Genomic DNA, 21,843 nt, shown 5'->3' with positions numbered 1-21,843 from the left:
GGGAGCCTTTAGCGGTCGGCACTTGGTATTTCCCACGATGGCTGTGAGATCTCGCATCCCGTAGGCGCCGTGACAATGTGATGTCGACACTCCGTCAGCTGAGAGCTGGGGTCTGGGTTCCTTCCCCCTGGAGAGGGAGGCCCCTGGGGCGGGGCCGGTGATACCATGTGAAGAAGTAGAACTTCTTTTCTCTGGACATTCCTCTTCTCCAAGTCTCTGAGCCACACAGAGAGGCCACGCATAGGGGGTCCAGACAACAGTCCCAGCTGACGCCCCTCCCCGCCCCCGCAGGTGCGGGAGGAAACCTTCCAGATGATGCAGTCCAGCCACCACCGTGTGTCTGTCACCTTGCGAGAGATCCAGCGTGAGAACCACCCACTTGAGCCCAGTCAGCTTTCAGTCCTGAAGTTCGTGGGTGATTTGTTATGCGGCAATAGGTAACAGGAAGAGTGACAGATAGGACACCAGTAGGACAGATAGTAGATGCCCTCAGTGCTGACGACCTTCTCGGTTCTGACGCACATTCTTAGCCATCTGTCCCATAATGTCACTTCGGATAACCACTATCGCCACGGGGCTGCTCCGCTCCCTGGCCCCAGGACCACTGTCCCTGCTGTGGCCAGTCCCTGGTCTTGGCAGTTCTCCCCTCGCCCCCCCCATCTCCTTCCTCCCCATCCTTGACATATGCTGTGTCATTTCATAGCTTTCCAGTGTCTTGTCTGTGTGCGTCTCATCCAGTTGACAAGCCCCTTGAGGGTAGGGGCCTCCAGGCTGCCTCAGGGACCCCCTGTGCCCTCTGTGAGCCGTCATGAGCGCTGGATCGCAGCAGGCTGACTGGACGAAGGAACGCGGAGGGTTATGGCCACAGGGCGTCCTCCTGCTCTCTGTGGGTCCGTGATGAGGAGTCTTCTGGAAGATTTGGCAGCGTGAGCTCTCTGGGCAGCCGTTCAGGAGTGGCATCTTGGGTTGCAGAAGTGGCTCTGTGTGTGGATAAATTATGCAGATTTGAAGTCCTGGCTGGGATGCTTCTTGCTCAAGGCCCTTCTGGAACTGCAGACCCGCTCTTTGGACGGGGAGACGAGGGCTAACAGGGCATCTCTGGGTTCCGGGAAGGTGATGGGGAAGCAGGGAAAAGGGAAGATAACTGTCTGGGGCGCCTGGGTGGCTCTGTCAGTTAAGCGTCCGATTTCAGCTCAGGTCATGATCTTCCGGTCCGTGGGTTTGAGCCCCGTGTCGGACTCTGTGCTGACAGCTCGGAGCCTGGAGCCCGCTTCGAATTCTGGGTCTCCCTCTCTCTCTGCTCCTCCCCTGTTCGTGCTCTCTTTCTCTCTCTGAAAAATAAATAAAAATTAAAAAAAAAATTAAGATCAGGCCCTCTGCCAGGTACATCACACCTCATCTAATGCTCCTTTCTAGATCTGTAACTTTGGGCAAGTTCTTGAACCTCTCTAGGTCACGGTTTCCTCATGTGTGAACGGGGGCTAATAAAAGTACCCCTCGCCCAAGGCCGCTATGCAGAATAACTAAGCTCGTTTACTAGCTGGGGGAAACATCCAGCACAGGGCCTGGCACAGGGGAAGCACTAAGCGTTGGTTTGTATGAGTGACGGAGAACTCGCTGGAAGGCATCTTGGATTGCAGGGTTTCTGGAGGGTTGGTGACCCTCGACATTCTTGTCTATCCTGATAGAAGGCGCAGTTAGCCGGGCACAGACACCACACTCCCACAGGAGCATTGGGGTAGAAAGTGGGGCTCCCCTGAGCCTCAACTTCACAGGGCCGGGGCCCTCACGTGTCTCACAGGGCCTGGCACATAGTAGGTGCTCGCTCAACAGATATTTGTGGAACGAAGGCGTGAGGAAACCTGTAAGAGCTCTGGATTAGTGCCACCTGGATCTCAGGATTGATTAGTGGCCACAAAGGAAGCCTGATGGTCCAGCAAATGTCCCCTGGCCCTACTCTGTGCCCCTCCCCGGGTTAGGGGCTAGAGATTCAGGGGTGAGGCAGGCACCGCCCAGCCCTTGCAAAGTCTCTGACGTGCCTCGATGGGGCCTGCACCGTGACAGCGGGAAAGGGCAGCGGTGAGTGGCCGATTCTGCCCAAATTCTCTCTTGGGCAGAGGACCCTCCTCTCTCCACTTGCTGGGGCCGTTCTCCGCTCTCTCCACGGCTCAGACACGTCCCGCCGCACTTACACACCTTTCCTGCACGATGACTGCACCAAGCACTGGCTTCCGCGCGCGGCTTCTGTCACGTGCCGGGCCGCTTTCCGTGTGCTTTAGTCCCTGATGCTCGTAACATCCCTGCTGTCACCCCCATTTTATCGAAGAGGAAACTGGGGCACAGAGAAGCCGAGGAACTCACGCGGGGCCACTCGGTCATTATCTGTCTGTAAGGCACCGGGCTCCACGAGCCCACCCCCTAACCACTACCCTGCACTGCCTCACAGCCACACGTAGGTCCCCGCGCGCTGGCGGGTGACCGGTGTTTCTCCCTGCGTCCAGCACCCAGCACGGCACACGGTCTGTGGGGGTCAGCGAAGGTGCCAGGTGAACAGAGGATGGTCTGCGCTTATCTAAGAGGAGAGGTGGGGGGGGGGGGCCGTTGCCACTTCCCTGCGGGGTGGGGGATACTTCCTGGGAGGCGTTGGAGGGCTCAGAGACCCTAGTTACCCCAGGATGTCCCTGCAGGGTATCCGGGACTCTTTGAAAATGTGAAAGGCCTTGTTGGGAGGGGTCAGCGGGTGGGCAAGGCAGGAGGGAGTGTGTCCTACTCCACTGACAGCTGTGGGGCCCGCAGACCCTTCCCTGTGTCCCCAGGTCTTGGCATGGAAGACCACCGTCAGTGAGTGCCCCGGGTGAGCGGGGGACCTGCAGGCTTAGCGGGCAGGGGGCTCAGGTGGCTCTGATGGTCTTTGCCTCTCCCTCCCCTGGTTCACAGCGCCACCTCCACCCCGGGTGTCTTTGGGGCTGGCTGTGCCTCTCAGGGGTCAAAGCTCCTTCCCCCTCCCTGAAGGAGAAGCAAAGGAGGGCATGGGGTTGCACCCACTGCCTCCCACCAGAACCGTGCCCCCCCCCCCCCCCCGCTCCCCTCCAGCCTCTCCTCCGCATCTGCACCCCTGCCAAGCTAACCTGCAAGGGCACTCAGGCGGAAGGGACCCTTCGTGGAACCGGTCGCGGTTCCAGTCCTTGAACACCGTGAGCTTGGGGACCTTGACACCAGTGAGCTGCGTTCATCGGTGGAAAGACTGCACCTGCCCAGCTCCATGGGGAGGGCCCGGAGGAGCCGGGGAGAGAGCCCCCGCCCCGCCAGCTGGAGGGTCGGCTCCCATAGTCCTTTGCTCTCTCCGTCCCCCCCGCCCCGCCCCCACCATGGTTAGGGACACTTCAGAGGCCTGGCTCGGGACAATGTTGGGATGGGCCCAAGTAAGCCTGGGAATTTTTCTTCCCCAGGGACAATGAGTTCATTACAGCATAATAACTAGAACTACATAATAATTATAACCACATCATAGTAACTATAAAGCATACTAGAAAATAAAAGTTATCATAACATAAACTCATGGATTGGGCACAACGGGCATTTTCTAATTGAATCTCCTAGCCCTCATTTTTATTTTTTTTAAAGTTTATTTTGAGAGAGAGAGAGAGAAAGAGAGAGGGAGGGAGAGGCAGAGAGAGAGAGGGAATCCCAAGCAGGCTCCGCATTGTCAGCGCAGAGCCTGATGCGGGGCTTGAACCCACGGAACCGTGAGATCGTGATCTGATTTGAAAGCGAGACTTGGGCCCCTAACCGACTGAGCCACTCAGGTGCCCCTCTCACCCCACCCCTCCTTTTTAGAGGGGCAACTGAGGCTGAGAGAGGAGTGAGGAGTTCAGAGTCTCTCAGCTAGTTAGTGAGAATCCAGAACTAGAAGCCAGGACCCCTGACTCCCCGCCTCTATTCCTTCCCCACCACCTCACTGAGCTCAAAGACTAGGTGGGCAGTGGGAGAGTCCCACTGATGCCAGATAAGCAGAGGTCAGTAGGGAGGAAGGAGGACAAGTGAACAATGAATGTCACAGAGACTTTGCTTTCCCTTGTGGGTCTTTATGACGTTAACCGCTCACTTTCACTGAGCACTTACTAAATGCTGGCCCTTTAACTCATCATCTCCTTTAATCCACGCTAAATTCTATTGTCTGCTGTGTTTTTTTTTGTTTGTTTTTTGTTTTTGCCAGTGATGGCATCGAGGCTTGGAGAAGTCATTCAAGTCGCTCATGGGAACCCAGTTCTAGGTCTGGAGGCCACATCTAGCACCCCTACGAGGACAGGACATGGGTCTCCTCCTCACACCCCCTCACTGCCCTGCCCAGCTTCCAACTTGCGGAGACTGGTGTGCTGGCTGGCGGGGCGAGCGGGCTGGGGTCTGGGGACCAACGGTCACCTGATGCAGCCGGCAGCTGCCAGGGCCCAGCTGTTGGCCGCCAGAGACCCTGTGCAGGTGCAATGGCAGCTGTGCTGCGGGCACACCTGGTCCGGCAGCCACAGGGGGGGCCTCTCAGCTCTTCAGAGTCTCATCCCCGAGAGCAGGGCTGGGGTAAGGTGAGCGAGGCACCTGCCTCAAGTGCAAGATTTAAGGGAGCACCAAGAAACTCAGTAATCGGGGAAATGACATTCTAATGCAATATTTAAAAAAATGTTTTCTCTGGAAAATGGAGCTCATCACGCCTACGGTGCAGGGCTCTCGGGATGACTAGTAACCAAAGCTCATGCTTTGTCTGATAGTTTGAACACTTGCCACGAACCAGACACTGTTCTGAGCTCAGAATGTGCATCAGCTCACAACACCATCACAGCAATCCCACGAGGCACTGTTATTATTCCCATTTCACAGATGAGTGAACTAAGGCAGCCGAAAGAAATTTGTGCAGTATGGTCCATGGCATAAAGGCCGTTAGATAACTAGCACTTTATTTTCAAGTGCCTGGTGGATTGTGAACTAGGGCCACAATCTTGGGTGAGTGTAGACTAGAGAGCTCTCTCAGGAATTGCAGAGCCAAAGTTATATTAATCCTGGCTTTGTTTAAAATTTTGATATTTTGTTCAATGTGAGTTCTTTTTGCATCAAGTTTGATTTAAAAATTGCATTAAGATACTATTCATTTGGTGTCTGAGTCATGTGGCATCCCCTTAAATCTTGTCCCAAAGTGGGGGTGCCTGGGTGGCTCAGTTGGGGGAGCGTCCTACTTCGGCTCAGGTCATGATCTCGAGGTTTGCGAGTTCGAGCCCTGCATCGGGCTCTGTGCTGACAGCTCAGAGCCTGGAGCCTGCTTCGGATTCTGTGTCCCCCTCTCTCTCTGCCCCTCCCCACTCACGCTCTGTCTCTCTCTCTCAAAAATAAATTAAAAAAAAAAAGCGTAAAAAATTTTTTTAATAAAAAAATATCTCGCCGCAAAGTAAATGTCTTGCTTGCCTCATCCTAGTCCCCACCCTGCTGGACCTGCCCACCCACCCCAGTAAAAACAAAAAGATCTCCCAGGGAAGCAGAAGCAGGGAATGTAGACTCTTCCAGGACTAACTGGTTCCCAAGGCAAGGATACGTTTGCACGAGACAGCAGCACCAAATGGCCCAGAGGGTGGGGCAGTATTTTCTTGGGCAGCACTGGTTGGCTGTGCACAAAGGTGACCTCTGTGGGGAGAGCGGATGGCTCCTCTCCCAACTTCCCAGAGAAAAATTATCGCGGGAGGCTGAGAAAAGTAGGGGAGCTGGCACAAGCCACAGACCCAAGTTCTACGTTGTGAAATATTTGAAATATCCATCACCATTCTGTGAGAGAATCTCTCTTTAAAAAAATTGTCTTTTAACATTTTTTTATTTTTGAGAGACAGAGTGCAAGTGGGGGGCGGGGCAGAGCGAGAGGGAGACCCAGAATCCCAAGCGGGCTCCAGGCTCCGATGTCAGCACAGAGCCCGACGCGGGGCTCGAACTCACGAACCACGAACCGCGAGATCACGACCTGAGCCGAAGTCGGAGGCTTAACCCACTGAGCCACCCAGGCACCCCTGTGATGGAAGCTCTCTTAATGGAGAGGCCGGCATGGAGTCTGGACACTCACCCCTTTCCGGCTTCTTTGTTCCCAAATGGCTTATGCCAGCTGTTGCTCACGCTGCCAGTCTGTAAACTGATCAAGCGTGTAACCCATGAACAGGAGTTCAGAAAGTGAGTTGTGATTTATGTGGAAACTAAGTTAAACGCTTGGAAGAAAGTGGATAACCGTGACCTTAAAAAATTGCTACGGCATTAGGTGTCTGTGCAAAAGCTAAGAGATGGGGGAAGAAAGGCCATAAAAACGTGGAAGGGCTTGTGCAGGTTGCTTCGTACGTGTCTCAAAGTCATTGTGCCATTTTAAATAAAGGGAATTATAGGTGATTTACGAGGGCAGCGGTTTATATAAGACAGTTAAGAACTCAAAGGATTGATGAACACACCTATAGTTACAAGTTTTAAATTAAAATAAAATGTTTACAGAGTATGTGTGGTTTCTAATAATTTCCCTCTGGCCAGTTTTTCACTTACTCAGTCCCAATCATGTCAGAGAAGAGAGATTTTACTATGTTTATTTATGTCAATGCCAGCCTCACATACTTCCTTCGGGATTCCTACCGCTAACACGTCTTAGTAATTTGTGTCTGTGCCGCACGCAGCATTTTAATCTCTATATCACTCTGACTATTTCCAGGTAAAGGAAACATTTACTTTCATTGGTAATGTCAGTTTGCCTGTAGTTGTGACTTAATTTGAATAAACAGCACCGATTGGCTCCTTAAAGCAAGGAACATTTGCATAGGTGCTGTGAATGGTTCGTAGGGGAACAGTACACTTGCAAGCAAGCTTGTGGTTGGTCGCCAGAGTAAGACTGCACTTGAGAATTTGTGTGCGTGGAGAGCGGAGAGGAGCAGTTCTTTACCGGAAGCCGGAGAAGACACCTCTCCCTCCACCTCCAAGGTTGACCAAGGCCGTAGAAATCTATTAGTGACTTTTCCCATTTTGCCCTCCAAGTCCCCACTGTTCCTCATCTTTGCCAGGGCAACAGACCCCATGGCGGAGGGCAAAAGGGGTGATGTGAGGTAGGTAAGTACGGGGTGCGGGGTCTGGGGGGAAGACGTGGAGGGCGGGTTTACTCACCTGTCAGGGCCGGGTGTCAGGCCTTACACCTTCACCTCCAACCATCCCGGGCAGTTGGGGCAGGTAAGTGGGCGGCACACAGCTGAAATTCTAAACAGAGAAAGGGTTTTGGGTCCAGGAAGTAGTGACCCAAACAATAGAACCCACACTTGCTGCATTCCCAAAGCCTAAAGAGAAAATGCTTGTTCTGGAAGGATCCCAAGAAGCCATGGAGTCCTGCCCTTTGCTCTACTTCTTTGGAACTCCACTCCAGCTTTCTTATAATCATAGGATTGAGTCCAGTGTGGGCAGGGAGGTCCCCAAACCACCAGGGGGAGGGGACTGGGAAAGTTCCTCTGAGTGACAGGGCTTACCCCCTACCACCAGTGCAGACAGCAGTAGGCCCCTGATCGTGGTGAGTCCGCAGGAGTCCTGTAAGTGTCGCTCTGCCTAAGGCCCTGGTTTTACGAGTGGGCTTACAGGCCGGAGATCTACTAGGAGCACAGAAGATGTGGATTTGCTCAAAGCCGAGTGGAAAAAAGGGCCTGTGTCCCAGTACTTTTTTCCCCCACCTGTCACCCTGGAAATACTTAGAAAAAGATGCCAGAGGTAGATATTGAAATATGGGTTCTATTTGCTTTCAAGAGATTATGCTACGTGTTAAGGAAAGAAGAAAAGTACGGGCTGTTGGTCCTTGGAGTTGTGTTTTCAAGGAAACGCTGGGTAGCACTCCAGGCCGGTGGTTCTCAGCGGGGCCGGTGTTCCCAGTCAGGGGACGTGTGGCAACGGCTGGAGGCATTCTTGGTTGTCATGGCAGGGCCCGGGGCACTATTGGCATTTAGCAGGTAGACTAGAGGTGCCACTAAACATCCTACAATGCACAGGGCCGCCCCTCAGAAGGAATTATCCTGTCCCCAATGCCAACGGTACCGAGGTTGAGGATTCCCGCTCTAGGCTAGGCCCTGGCTCGTTGTGTGACCTTGCATTAGTCATGGAAGTCTCTAGGCCCAGGGCCCACCCATCTGTGAGGGAGAGAAATGTGTGCTCAGTCTGTACGGCAATCTTGTGGTGGGGATTTGAAAAACACAAGGAACATGCTTACACAAGAAAAGCACAAGATAGGTCCACACAATTGGGGTTTGGCAGAGCTCTAGCCATGGAGAGAGAGAGAGAGAGAGAGGAGAGAGAGAGAGCTGGCAGAGGGATGGATCAAGATGTGTTTTATTGTCTGCTCCCAAGACGACAACAGTTTGCACCTTTTCCAATAACTTCATCTTCCAAATGGGGTCAAAGCAGGACCTTCTCAGAAAGGGGGCTGACACCCACCGAGCACCACACAGACGTCAGATGCATTCGCATGTCTCATCTCAGCTTTACAAAACCCTGCAAGAGGGTTCCATATATCAGGCGAGGAAGCTGAGGTTCAGAGAGGTCATGTGACTTGCCCAAGCTCGCCCAGCCTCTGAGGCAGAGTGTGAATTCCAACCTAGGCTGATGCGTTCCCAAAGCCCCTTTACTTGATGTCCCTGGCGACGGCCTTCTGACTCTCCTCCTGGGACCGCGGGAAGCCCCTTGTTTTTGGTGGGAGAAGGGTGGAGCAAATGAAGAGTTCCCTCACGCTTTCTTAGACCCTCGGTCTCCTTGTGGTCAGAGCCCAGCCCCAGGCAGGCCAGGCTCTGGTGAGACAGCCTTGCTCTGTGACCACAGCCAGAAAGTCAGAAATGAAAGTGGGCATCAGCAGTTAAGGCCTGGGCTCCAGTCCTCAGTCAGATTCAAACATTATGTCTTGGACGATTCACTTACCTTCTGGGCCTGAGTTTCTTAGGTCCCCGTCCAGGCCGTGTCACCGGTGACCCCTTGACCCCCTGAGCTCAGGAGTGATGCCCTGACTGACCTCCTAAACTCAGAAAAGCCCTAGAAGCTGTTGCTTATCATCTTTTAGAAACGAAGAAACGTTCGAGGACCACGCCTGCCGGATGAATCAGAAATTCCCTGACAGTGACCTCAGCTTCATTAGAATGTTAAAACCCCCCTCTGAATATTCATCTCAAGCCCTTACTGCTGCCGGGGCGTCCCAGCTCTGGAAACCATTCCCCAGTGATCTCCTTGTTTGTACAAATACAGTGACCTCCGCCCAGCATAGTCTCGGTCTCTAGCTCACCAAGAAGCAGGCCGCCTTTGGTCCAGCAACAGCCTTGACTGCAGGATCGCCGTAAGGCTGAGAAGACGGGTGTGAAAGATTTTGTCATCACCCATGGGTCATTTGAAGGTGAGGGAGGTTGGGGTGCAGAATCCTGTTGAACTGGACATCAGAGCGCCGGGATTCTAGTCCCAACGCTATCCCTGTTTCTGAGGTGTTCTATTTTATCTTGAAAATCAGTGTGAATTTGGCATTCTGCTCCACGGAGCTGTGTTTAATATAAAAATAAGGTTCGTCCTGTACGAGGTTACTGAACAAACACCAGTGTGATGCATGTTGTGGGCTGGCTGTGTGACCTTGGGTAAGTCACACAGGCTCTCTGGCCTGGGACTGCCCATCCATCAAGCAGAGAGAGGGAGAGGGACACAAGGCCAGTCTATTTCACCACGTTGCTGTGAGGAGGTAAAGGTGGCAGAGAAACTTCATCAAACAGCCTTAAGCCGGTCATTGACTGGGCCACAAAATGGAAAAGTCCAGGAGCGGTGTTAGCTTCAGGCAAAGCTGGATCCAGGACTCGGATGATGTCCCCAGGACTCGGCTTCTCTCCATCCTTCGACTCTGCCTTCCACTGGGAGGGGCCATTCTCAGGCTCCGTTGAGTGGCCTGTAACAGCTGCGGATTCTTCCTTCCACAGGCACAAGATGGTTACAGAACCTCTGGCCCAGGGTTTCTCAACCGCAGCACTATTTTGGGCAAGGATTCTTTGTTATCAGGGCTGTTCCTTGCACGGTGGGATATGTGGCAGCGTCCCTGGCCCCCACCCCCTAGAGGCCAGTAGCCCCTTCCCCCAAGTCATGGCAACCAGAAATGTCTCCGCATATTGCCAAATCTACCCTGGGGAGCAAAACGACCCCTTCTTCCCCTTTCCCAATCTGCTCTTGTAGTCTCCCACCCGCTCAACCTCAAACCCAACACAGAGGTGGGTGGGAGTCTTCCGGCGGGGCTCCCCGAGAAGCCCTGGGACTCTCTGATTGGACCGGCTTCAGGTCACATGCCCATGCCTGAACCAATTGCTGTGCTGGGGAAGGGGATGCAGTGTGTTGATTGGCCAGACCTGGAGCTCAAGTCCTGCCCCTGACATTGGGGTGCGAGGCTCCACCCAGGCCGTGGGTCTGAAGAGTAGGGGAGGGGCGGCCTGGACACCAAAGTGCAGGCTTCAGGGAGAGGGGATGGAGAGGCTGGGCAGGTGGCGGTGACGTGCCACCACAGCCTGCTCTCCCCTCTGGGGCTTCGTTCCTTATTTATATGTTGTTGGGCAGCAAGGCAGTCGGTAAACTTCGCTGGGCAGGGAGATGTGGTTGTGAACTTCTCGTGGCTTTTATGACTCATGCAGGAGGATTCCTCTGAGAAGCCAAGTTCAGTGGTTAGGGCTGGGGGTTTACACCCTGGTGCTTCCCGTGTAGTGACTCCATGGTTTGGATCCTTGCCGCCCAGAGAGCGGTCTGGACCATGAGCAGCAGCAGCACAGTTTAGGAACTGGTTAGAAATGCAGATCCTCCACCCCCTGACCTGCCTGTTCAGCATCTGTGTTTTTTTTTTTTTCATTTTTATTTATTTTAATGTTTATTTTTGAGAGAGAGACAACGTGAGCAGAGCAGAGAGAGAGGGGGAGACACAGAATTCCAAACAGGGTCCAGGCTCGGAGCAAGTCAGTGCAGAGCCGGATGCGGGCTCGAACTCACAGCCGGGAGATCATGACGTGAGCCGAAGTCAGATGCTCCACCTACTGAGCCATGCAGGCATCCCTATTTATTATTTATTTTTGAGAGAGAGAGAGAGAGTGAGAGCGAGAGCAGGGGAGGGGCAGAGAGAGAGGGAGACACAGAATCGGAAACAGGCTCCAGGCTCAGAGCTGTCAGCACAGAGCCCGACGCGGGGCTCGAACTCACGGACCGCGAGATCGTGACCTGGCTGAAGTCGGACGCTTAACCGACTGAGCCACCCAGGTGCCCCTCATCTGCAGTTTATTTAACAAGAGAGCCCAGGGGGGTTCTTCTGCAGGTTGAAATTTGGGAAGAACCAGGTTAGGGTAAATTTCATGGCTCTTCCTTCTCCGTTTCTTTGCCTAGCAAATAGGAATGAGAACAATTCCATCTGTCTCTTCGCGTTGTTGTTAGAATAAAAAACACCGGGAAGAGTAAACGTGCACCGAAATGTTCACCCTGAAATCCTCGGACCTGCGGGCCTCCGGCATTAGGATAGCACAGAATTCTTCAAGTGCTTCTGTCAAAGGATCCTAGTAGATTGAGGTTGGAAGACTTCTCGGTAAAGGACCAGATAGTAACTATTTGAGGCTTGCGGGCCATATGGTCTCTGCTGCAACAGTCAGCCATTCTGTTGCAACACAAAAGCAGCCATATGGCATAGCTGTGTTCCAATAAAACTTTATTTACAAAACAGAATTTGGCTTGTGGGCTCTCGTTTGTACTAGAGCAATGATTTGGGGTTTAGCACGCAGCAGTCACCACACAGCAAAATGTCTCAGAAGTCTCATTTCTCACCCAGAAAGCTTTATCTGAATTCTGCAGCTGACTTCATAGCCAGAGCTGGGTTTATTTTAATTTGATTTGTTTTCTTCCCACCCAGGCTTCAAAGAAAATTGATGCTTCGGGGAGAGGCTTTGTGTTTATTCTCTGCCTTACGCCTTCACCCTGGTCTGCCACCCGGTTAACCCTTGCAGACACGTGCCCCAGCCTGGTAAGGGTGAGCTTTGGGGAATTGGCCCCGAAGGCCTTCTGGGAATGAGGCCCAGTCTCCTAAGGTACAAGAGAGAGAGGGAAGATTTGCTGATAGGGCCCGGATGTGAGATCAGTGGCACTAATGACACCTATCACAAGCCTCTGTTATTTCACTGGCTTCCAACAGGGAAGGGGGGGCGGAGGCCCATTTTACAGGTGGAGAAACTGAGACTGAGCGATTAAGGGACCCTGCTTGTCAGTGGTGGAATTCAGACCCCTGGCCCCATGAGCGCCCTCCCTTCTGCCCTGTCGTAGTTCATGCTGTTCATTTGTGTCAGAGGTCCTGTGGATGGGCTGGATTGCCAACATGGGGCTGATTCCTCCCCCTCCCCTGTGTTCACGCCTTTTGCCATATCACTTTGCAGTGTCCTTCCGGGAGGAGGGGGAGAGACAGGTGGAGCCCAGCTCCCCCGGCCAGACCCAGACTAGACCAGCTTACCCATCCCAGACCCCTGGAGAGGAGTGATTCCAGCCGAAGTCATCAGGGCCACCTAACTGACCCCCGACTGACCTCAGATACGTGAACCAGAAACGCTGGTCGTTGGAATGCTTCGGAGGGTTTGTGGCTGGTGGTTACAAGGCATCATTACTTACGGCTAACTGATACGGTGCATGCAAGGCGCCTGTGAACACCTGTGAGCCATAATTCATTCAGTTTTCGGTCTATCCGGACTCACTGCCAGCTTCCTTGAGGCTGGTCAGCACACCCATGCTTCACCTGTCCTTGTCAGGGCCACTACGAGGACCCCAAGGTGGGATCCTGAAGATCTGGGGCTTAGTGGCAGAATAACATAGTTGTTAGTCCCACAGGCCCTGAGGTCACACTGCCTGGGTTTAAGTCGTGGCGCCTGTTACTAGCTGTGTGGTCTTGGGAGAGTTTTTAAACCTCTCTGAGCCCTAGCGTCCTCATCTGTAAAGGGGGGATACTAATCAGGGTTGCCACGATTATTAAGAGATTGTGTTGGGTCGGTGCCTGGCACACGGACTACCCAGCGCTCAGTCGCCAACGACTGCATTAGACTCACAACAGCACTCAGGGCTCATTGGCATGTGGGGCTCTCAGCCCCTAGGCCAGGGTTTCCTCTGCCCGGGGAAGAAGGTGGAGGTGGGAGGGTCAGTGCCTCGCTGCCCCCTTTCCCGTGCCTCCAACCGTAGTTTTGTCACCCCTCGACAAAGCACACAAACCCTCGCGTCACCCAAGGGAGTCCTTCGTGCCCCCTCCCTTTCCTCTCCCCTGTGCTCCCACAGCGTACTCTAGATCTTGCCAGAAGGGAAGAGGGATGGCGTGGTGATTTCCTACTGCTGCTTTAACAAATTATCACAAATGCAGTGGCGTAAAAACACATAGAGTTACTATCTTACGGCTCGGAGGTCAGAGGTCCACAGTCAGCCTCAAGTGGGGCTGCAGCAGCACCGGGTCCATCTGGAGGCTCCAGGGGAGAACCCCTTCCCTAGCCTTTTCCAACTTCTCCGGGCCGCCTGCCTTCCTCGGCTTGTGACCCCTTCCTCCACCTGCAAAGCCGGCAGCGTAGCATCTTCAACTCGCCATCGGACCCTGACCCCCTGCCCCCGCCCTATATCTCCTCTGCCCCGACCCTCCTGACTCCCGCTAGAGCCCTTAGGATGACATTGGGCTCAGCTGGGTGACGCAGGACACGCTCCCATTCCCAAGATCCTCAAATTAATCGCACCTGCAAAGTCTCTTTTGCGACACAAAGCAGCACGTCCGCAGGTTCTGGGGATCAGGCCGGACGTCTTTGGAGGGCCATTATTCTACCACAGACTGGCCTTGGAGGGGACAGTGACTCTGGGCCCCGAATCTGAGAATTTTACTCTCTTACCGAACCAACAGAACCGTGGATTATATTTTTATCATTTATTAGCTAATAACAAGTCATTTTGATAATTCAATCACATCCCCAGAAGTTTATAAAGATTTGAGACTGGGGGTGGGGGGCGGCTAGTCCACATGACACGTATGCCTCTTAAGTAAGTACCAAATTATTCCTGAATTACTGAGCCCCTCTCTCCATCACCGCCTACGTGTTAATTTTGGACTGGTTCATTGCAGTAGCCTCTCAGCTGGCCTCCTTGCCTCCCCTCTTGCCTGCTGCTGTCAGGTGAACGCTCTGATGTGTGCATCTGAACACGGCGGTCCCCTCTCTATCTATAACCTTTCTGTGGCTCTCCGTTGGAATAAAGTTCCAACAACCTTCCACCACAACCACAAGGCTGTCCGTGAAAGGCCTTTGCTCACTTTCCAGCCCATCTCTTGCCACTCCCTGCTTGGGTGACCAATCATCCCAGTTTGCCTGGGACTGTCCCCATGTTAGCTCTGAAAGTCCCACATCCTGGAAAACTACTCCGTCACTCCATCCCTGCCCTTCACCTTAGGCTTTAGCAACACCTGCTGCTGAGAAACGTCTTCCAAGCAGCTATCGTGACGCTGCTCATCCCCTTCTCTTAGTAGGAAAGCAACCCCTTATATTATCCCCGATGGTACCAGTGAGGGGTGTGCTGAACTGCAAGTAACTGACGACCTCATGGGCCAGCCAGGGACAGCTGTGGCTGAGGTCTCTCCCAGCAGGAGTCCAGAGGCCAGGGTGGGGGCGCTCCCTCCAAGCACGAGTGCGTGGTCAGGGGCCCGGGGCCCAGGTTCCCACTTGGACACTAGATCTCTCTCTTTTCTGGCCCCACTTGCCCTCTAGTTGGCCTCAGGGGGGCTCCCTTCCCCGAGCCTCTGTGGCTCATGCATTACTGGCCCTCCGTGCCTGTGACCTCGCCCTGCTCTATCTTCTCTCCAGACCTCTGTTTCCCTGCCAGTCTGATACAGCAAAAGCTTTTCCAGCTCGGACCTGCTGTGACTGCGCGGAGGCCACCGTTTCCCTCGAACCTGCGCCCCCTGAAGGAGGCGCTGGGACCCTCCTCCTTCTCACGGTGCCCAGCACAGGGCTGGCGTAGGTCAGCGCTCATTGGACATTTCTCGACCAAGAAAGCCCGAGCTGACAGCAGCCCTGGGGTCTGATCCAGGGTGGGCGATACTGGGGAGTCTCTTTCTCAGGGAGCCAGTGGTCGTCCCTGAGCAACGGGCATTCTCCTGTGGCCATTCTCTCCGGACCGGGGAGCTGTTCTTGGGGAGGCCCCATCCTCTCTGGGCCGGGAGCTGTTCTTGGGGAGGCCCCATCCTCTCTGGGCCGGGGAGCTGTTCTTGGGGAGACCCCATCCTCTCCGGGCTGGGAGCTGTTCTTGGGGAGACCCCATCCTCTCTGGGCCGGGGTGGTGTCTGAGGACCCACCAGGCTCCTCTGTGGAGGCAGGATCAGGAAGGGGGTGATTTGATCAGGCCACTGTGGTCCACAGCCTGTGAGATGTTGGGGGGTAAGTGTCTGGTGTGGCCTTAACTCTCATCTTTTGAGGCTACCATGTGGCTTTCTGGGGTTCCCTCTCCACCGGCACCCCAGCAGCATCCTCCACAGCCGAACCAGGTGGGCCGAGGGGGTCTCTCCCTGCATCCCTGGTGTGGAAAGGGGCAGCCCCTACAGAGCCCGGGGGCCCGCGGGGGAGGCACACATCACAAATGCAGGCAGCCTGAGGGGGAAGGATGTTTATTGGGGTTGTAGGCTCCCAAGGATGAATCACAGCTGCATTTTCTGGAAGAACAGAGAACAACAGGGGGAGGGACTTGGATGGAGGTGTGTGTGTGTGCCCCCTTCTGGGGCAGCACGAGGCTCTGCCGGGTGCCCGAGAGGAGGAAGGGGGTGTGGCAGGCAGCCCCACGGCCTTGACAAGCCCATCTCGCTTCTGCCCAAGGGGTCTGAGCCCCCTGGGGACTTTAGACCACTGTGCAAATGGGGGCTCAGAACACATCCTGTCCCCCCGGCATGAGGCTCTGAAGTCCAGAGTGACCCTCTGTTCCCCCATGCTCGGGTACATGTGGCCACCCCTGCTGACCCCTCTCCCCTGCTGAGCCCTGCTCTCATGGGGTTTCACTTTGGTGGCAGGGGCGGGGCCGGGGGGGACTGGTGTGGTGCCTGGGGTGGATAAAGGGATGAAGTTAGTGACTGTTTCCTTCCCTGCACCTGACTCAGCATCTGCAGACAGGAAGCCCGTGGCACTTCCCGAGTGGGCGAGTGAGTGAATGAGTGAAGGGGCGAAGGAGCGAGTGAAGGAATGGGTGGGGGGGTGGGTGAGGGGCTGGTGGGGGCGGGAAGAAGGGTCCGGAGACGGGCACCCACCTCATTGATCCAGTCGATGTAGGCGGACACGCGGGTGAAGACCGTGGGCTTCTTAAGGGTGTTGCAGCCCAGCCCGGAGCCAAAGCTCACGATGCCTCGCACCTCCCAGGAACCGTTCTCAGCCTGGCAGTTCAGTGGGCCGCCCGAGTCTCCCTGTGGCCGACGGGGCAGAGGTCAGCCCCCGGGCCTCCCCCAGAGGCTTGGGAAGCAGGGGCGGGTCACGGGGGTGGGGGGATAGGGGGTTGAGACCCCCTGTTTTGGCCTCAGCCTGTCCACGGTGAGGGAGGCGGTGGGGATGCGGTTTGGGAGTCCCAGGCTAGCTCTTAGGTTGCTGTGTGATCTTGGGATAAGGATAACCCTCTCTGTGCCTTGGCTTCCCTAGCGGTTCAGGTCGTGTCTAAGGCTCTGCGAGCTGCACAGAGAGGTGAGGATGCCAGGAGCCACACTGGAGACCCGGGGAAGCGAGGAAGGGTGGGAGTGGCGGGAGGGGTCGTGTGTTTGAAAACAGGACCGTTTCTCATGGTTTTAGATGTTTCTGGGTCAGGTTGCCTAAGCCCCCTGCCTCTGACTTCGATGAGGTCTCTTCTACACTTGTTAGACTTGGTCCTCACATCAACCCTGTGCTCACGGTGCCTCCATTTTATAGCTGGGAAAACTGGGGCTCAGAGAGGGGAAGCAGCCTGCCCAAGACTGCACGGCTACCAAGTGGCGGGATTAGGACTCGAACTCGCTCCACACCCCTGTCCGCACGATAGCGCGGAGGGGTGGGGCTGACAGGTTTCCCCTGAGCCTCCCGGGCCCAACCAGGGAGAGGGTTTGCTCATGCGGGTCCCCCCCCCCCACACCTCCTTTGCCCTCCTCACTGCCCCCTTCCACTTGGCCACGTGGGGCAGGGACACGGTGCGGGGTGCGGACACTCACGTTGCAGGCCGAGATGACGCCGTCCCCGCCCGCACACACCATGGTGTCCTTCACCATGCTTCCCCACCAGTCCTTCTGGGTGCACGTGGTGTGGTCCACCACGGGCTGCAGGCCCTGCTGGAGCTCGTCGGCAATGGGGCCGTTGGCTGGGGGGGGGGGAGAGGGGGACAGATGTTGGCCCCGCGTCAGCCCGGACGGTGCCAGGCCTTCGGGGAACAGAGGGCTGGATGGGGCCGGGGCGGGACCCAGGTGAGCTCTGGCTACCTTCGGGGGCAGCCACACACACACACACACACACGGGCCCTTAACCGACAGAAATGACTCCAAGCCTGCGGTCCCAAAGTCTGAGTCGGAGACCCTTCTGAGGGTGGGGAAGGGAGCCCGCGGGAGGCAGAGCTCATCTGTAGGAAGCCCTCCAGAGATAACCACTGATTCTGGGGTTTCCCCAGGGTCCATCATTCCCTTGTCGCGTCCGCCTTTGGTGTCCTACCATCCGAGGTCTTTCTTCCCCCCGGATTTTCCCAGGACAGACCTGCGTGTTTCTGTCAGTCTTCCGTGCGTTCACTTATTTGCATGCAGCCTTCTAACTTAGGCATATGGTTTTCCAGAAGCTCCAATCCCCTGCCCCCAGCGGCTTGCCTGGTTTATTTCGTAGTCAATTAGACCAGGCGCCGCTCTGAGTACGTGACAAGTTCCAATCTTACAACAGCCCTTAGGTGCCCGTGCGAGAGGGTCTGACACGTGGTAGGTGCTTAACAAATACGAGCTGTTACTATCACGAAGGTAAAACAGATGTGAAGATGTGGAGACCGAAAGGAAAAGGGTCGGGCCAAGGCGGGCGGTGCGCTTATCGTGGGAGCCGCTTCCTCCAGGAAGGCTCTCATGATTTGCCGGGGGCTGTACTCACTCCAGAGGCGGCCCCAGCCTGTGACGTAGCAGGGGTAGTCTTGAGGTAGCAAAGAGCCCTTCTCCGGCAGGCATGCCAACTGGATGGTGTCGCTCAGCTGCACGGGCTCCGCCAGCTTGATGAGGGCAATGTCGTTGCTGGAATCCAAAGAGGAGGCGGTGAGTGTTAGGAGGACGCTGGCTCCGCGAGCTAAGGCTAAGCAGCCCAGGCTGTCAGCCGGGAGCCAAGCCTAGGGTGACCAGGAGTCCTCCTTGAGGACAGCGAGTTTCCTAGTGGCAGACAGAGACGACACCCGCCTCCCAACACCGCGGCGCGCCCCTTGAGAGGAAACTTCCGTCTCATGTGCCGTCCCGTCATGTGAGGCTCTATGGAGGGGAGACTAGAGCAGGAACTTTCCGAGCCGCTGTAGGCTACCTACCAACCAGACATGACCTTAAAGCCAATTGGAAATGATCGAAGAGGGGCCCCTGCAGATGCGAGTTTTAATATTTTCATGTGAACCGGATGGAAGCTGGTGAGCCTAGGCAGAGCTGCTTTGATTCCCTGTTCTGCCACATACTGGGCTGTGTGACCTGGGACGTGTTCCCTAACCTCTCTGAGTCTCGGTTCCTTGTCTAGGGCTGTTGTGACAATTAAATAAGATTATTGCAAGATGGGCACGCAGGAGGCACTCAGTAACGGCGAGTCCTGGCTTGGCCTCTGGCTGAGAGACTTCAGGCGAGACACCGCGGGGGCCTCGGGGGTCTTTATTCCACGTGCAGCTTCTGGGAACCCTTGGCCATTGATGGAGACGGAAGAGGCGTCCGTCTCCATTTAGCATTTCTCCGTTTTGCATGAAGGGGTCATCTGCTGGCCGGTCAGGGTGGGGACGGGGTCCAGGGACAGGGTGGGGGCAGGTTCTGGCATATCGGGGACCCCCACCGCCCCCACAGCGGCGCTTCCCCCAGGGGCCGTGAAGCGGCGGGCACTCACCGCACCAGGAAGGAGTTCCACTTCTCGTGGACAAAGATGGTGTCCACATTTGCGAACAGGGAGCCTTCCTCATTGTCCACCACCAGGTTGTTCTTGCCCAGGGCCACGCGGTAGGTCTTGGTGTTGCTGAGCAGAGGAAGGGGACTGGGTCAGGGTGGCTTCCTGCCCTTGCTGGCCAGAGGGGTGGGGAGGGAACTCGGGAGCTTTGGCGGCCCAGGCCCGTGGCCACCGTGGGCATCGTTTTGGGGAAGCGAGTCTCCATCGGCACGGGCCCTCCCCGGGGCTCAGGGTAGGGACCCTGCTCTCGGAGTCGAGTCTACCCTGATTCCCAGGGGGGCGGCCCTGGGCCTCGGTTCCCTCATCTGGACGGCGGAGACAGCGTTGGCATCGCCTGCCCAGGTGGCTGTGACGCGAGCCGGTCCAAGCCGCCGCCGCCTCTCGCCCGGATGATCTTGCGTTCGTTCCCGCCTCCCCCGTCTCCTGCTCTCCTCGCACACCCCTGCTCGCACGCTATTTCTCACTCCTACCAAGTAGCCTCCCTCCTCCTGGTCTTTGCACTGGCTGTTCCCTCTGCCCGGAACACCCTTCCCTTACTTCCCTCGGGTCCTCCCCTGGCCACCCCGTTTAAAATGGGACCCCTTCCGCTTTCCAGCCTGCCTTATTTTTCCTCGTTGCCACTCGATACGTCAGATGGCCACTTCTTGAATGGCCTGTTGCTCTTACGCTAGAATGTAAGCTCCCTGCGAGCACGGAGTGTCCTCACCGCCGCGTGCCCCGGCACACTGTGGGCGCACAATAAATGCGTGCTGCATGAAGAGGTGAACGGCGAAGTTACTGGGCAGAAGCGGCTTCGGGAGCCCAGTGCCTGGGGTGTGTAGTAGGTGCTCAATAAAAGCAGTCATCAGGCTGGCACCCCGGGGCGGGGGCGGGGTCCCTGGGCGTCACCCCGCTCACCTGATGCAGTGGGCGGCTGTGAGGACGAAGCTGTTGGCAATCAAGGTGCCGCCACACGTGTGTCTCCACGTGCCATTCTTGAGGTACTGGAGAGAGATCTGGAGCGGGGGGCCACATGTCAGCCCCGGGACCCTCACCCCGCCACCCTCTCCAGCCCACCTCCCACCCCTGCAGCGGCATGCTTACCTGCCAGGGCCAGCTGTGGGGCCTGGCATTGTCTCCTCCTACCACTCGGGCCGATAGGTTGGGCAGGAAGCTGGGGACCCCGCAGCTGGAGGCTGGGGGATTCGGGAGGGGAAGCGCACGGGTGAGAGGGGCCGGCATCCCCAGCAGGGAAGGGGCAGGTGGCAAGGGCACAGGCTTTGGGGCTGGGCAGACGCGGGCTCAGGTTTTACTGCCTGGGGAGGCCGTCTAGTTCTCTGGGCCTCAGCTTCCCTGTCTGTGAAATGGGAAGAGTGGCGCCAGCTTGGTGAGTTTGAACTGAGGACGAAATCAGACAACGCGTAGAAAGAGTTTAGCAAAAGGCCTGGCGCGGAGTGAATGTTTGAGGCGCTGAAGGAACTAAAAAGGCAGCTGCGTGTGTGTCCCCAGATAAAGCTGCGTCTCTCATTCTCTCCCTGCTGTCCCTTTTTAGACCGCGGCAAAATGGGGGTGTGTGAGCACCGAATCTAGGGTTCCAGACCGTCAGAGCTGGGGAGCTGTGTGGAGCGGTCAGGAGCATGTGCTCTGCAGCGAGATGGACCGGGACCCAAATTCCGGCTCTACCGTTAACCAGTCATGTGATCTCAGGCAAGATCCTGAGCCTCGCTGAGCCTCAGTTCCTCGTCTGTAAAATGGAGGTGTTGATAGACCCTGCCGTTCAAGGTTGCTGCGCCAATCAAATCAGCTCCTGCCTGTCAAGGGCTTAGCACGGTGCCTGGCACATGGTAAACATGTAACAAACAGGAAGCTGCTATTATTACTTAGGACTGTCGCTGTTGTTAGCCGGAAGGACTCTCAATCAAGTGCTCTCATCTGTCAAAGGAGCCAGTGAGATCTAGAGAGGTGAAGTGGCTTGTTGTTGTCCCGCCCAGAGTAAGTGACATTCAAGCCAAGTCCCTTGATTCCTGTCTGGGAGAAGGTCACCAAAATGGGTGAACGAAGCATCGGTCCCCAAGGAAGGGATGCCAACGCTGAGAAAGCCAGGCCCTTAGGGTCCCTGGAGAGAGCCCAGGATGAGGCGGTGACTGTCCCCCGGCCACGTCATCAGCCTATTTTGCAGATATGGAAACAAGAGCTGCCCAGCAGGCGAGTGGCTTGTTTGACACACAGCTGGTCGCCCCAAATCCCCTTTCCTGGAACTGGGGAGAGCCCCCCGCCGCTCTCCTTGTCCCCGGGGAGGCCAGCCTGAGCACAGAGCCTGCCGGCCACAGCGAGTCCCCGCCCCACGGCTTACCACAGGCCAGGAGTGCGGCAAGGATGGTGAAGCCCAACATGTTGCGAGTGGGACTGGCTCAGGACCGAGTGGCCGTCGAGGTGGGCAGGGACACACTTATAGGCAGGTGTGGGGGTGGGACCACCTGCTCAAGGCCGAGCCGCCCCTCGGAGAGAAACCTGTTCCGACAAGGCCCTTTCCCTGACCTTGGGCGGTTACTGTTTGTTTAATTTGGGCAGGAAATGGGGCTGGCTCAGAGGCATGGGTTTCCCAAATCTCCCGAGACAGAGCACATTCTGAGGCCCGCAGGTTTGGGGGGACCCCCGCCACTCTGCCTGGAGCGTGCTCTCCTCCTCTGTC

General features: G+C 56.0%; 2 protein-coding genes and 2 long non-coding RNA genes across 5 annotated transcripts in view; 1 reads left to right on the top strand and 3 right to left on the bottom strand.

Moving 5' to 3' along the window:
- CASP9 (caspase 9) overlaps nt 1–11,745 on the top strand; it is a 36,808-nt gene extending 25,063 nt beyond the window's left edge. Inside the window, exon 9 of one of the 2 annotated variants that reach the window (XM_019836232.3) lies at nt 11,413–11,745. In XM_019836232.3, the coding sequence (XP_019691791.2) occupies nt 11,413–11,460 (48 nt within the window). In that variant the 3' untranslated portion in view covers nt 11,461–11,745. The remainder of the gene's footprint in view (nt 1–11,412) is intronic. The other variant, XM_045035131.1, reaches the window with a different exon arrangement.
- Nucleotides 1,275–10,166, bottom strand: LOC102899072. Its single transcript, XR_440856.4, has 3 exons — nt 8,947–10,166; nt 7,165–7,254; nt 1,275–1,331 (listed from the first exon to the last, which is right to left on the bottom strand). It is a non-coding gene; the product is annotated as an uncharacterized LOC102899072 (long non-coding RNA).
- LOC123379481 lies at nt 11,712–13,660 on the bottom strand. The gene is made up of 2 exons (XR_006583941.1): nt 13,444–13,660; nt 11,712–12,099 (listed from the first exon to the last, which is right to left on the bottom strand). It is a non-coding gene; the product is annotated as an uncharacterized LOC123379481 (long non-coding RNA).
- Nucleotides 13,661–15,669: 2,009 nt separating this feature from the next.
- Nucleotides 15,670–21,640, bottom strand: CTRC (chymotrypsin C). The gene is made up of 8 exons (XM_003989507.4): nt 21,505–21,640; nt 20,256–20,347; nt 20,070–20,167; nt 19,116–19,241; nt 18,144–18,280; nt 17,237–17,382; nt 16,316–16,468; nt 15,670–15,730 (listed from the first exon to the last, which is right to left on the bottom strand). The coding sequence occupies exons 1-8, from the start codon at nt 21,542–21,544 to the stop codon at nt 15,716–15,718; spliced, it is 807 nt and encodes a 268-aa protein (XP_003989556.1). The 5' UTR covers nt 21,545–21,640; the 3' UTR covers nt 15,670–15,715.
- Between the last annotated feature and the right edge of the window lie 203 nt (nt 21,641–21,843).

Source organism: Felis catus, chromosome C1 (assembly GCF_018350175.1).
Source record: "Felis catus isolate Fca126 chromosome C1, F.catus_Fca126_mat1.0, whole genome shotgun sequence".
Taxonomy (NCBI): Eukaryota; Metazoa; Chordata; class Mammalia; order Carnivora; family Felidae; genus Felis; species Felis catus.
This window is presented reverse-complemented; position numbering and strand designations above follow the sequence as displayed.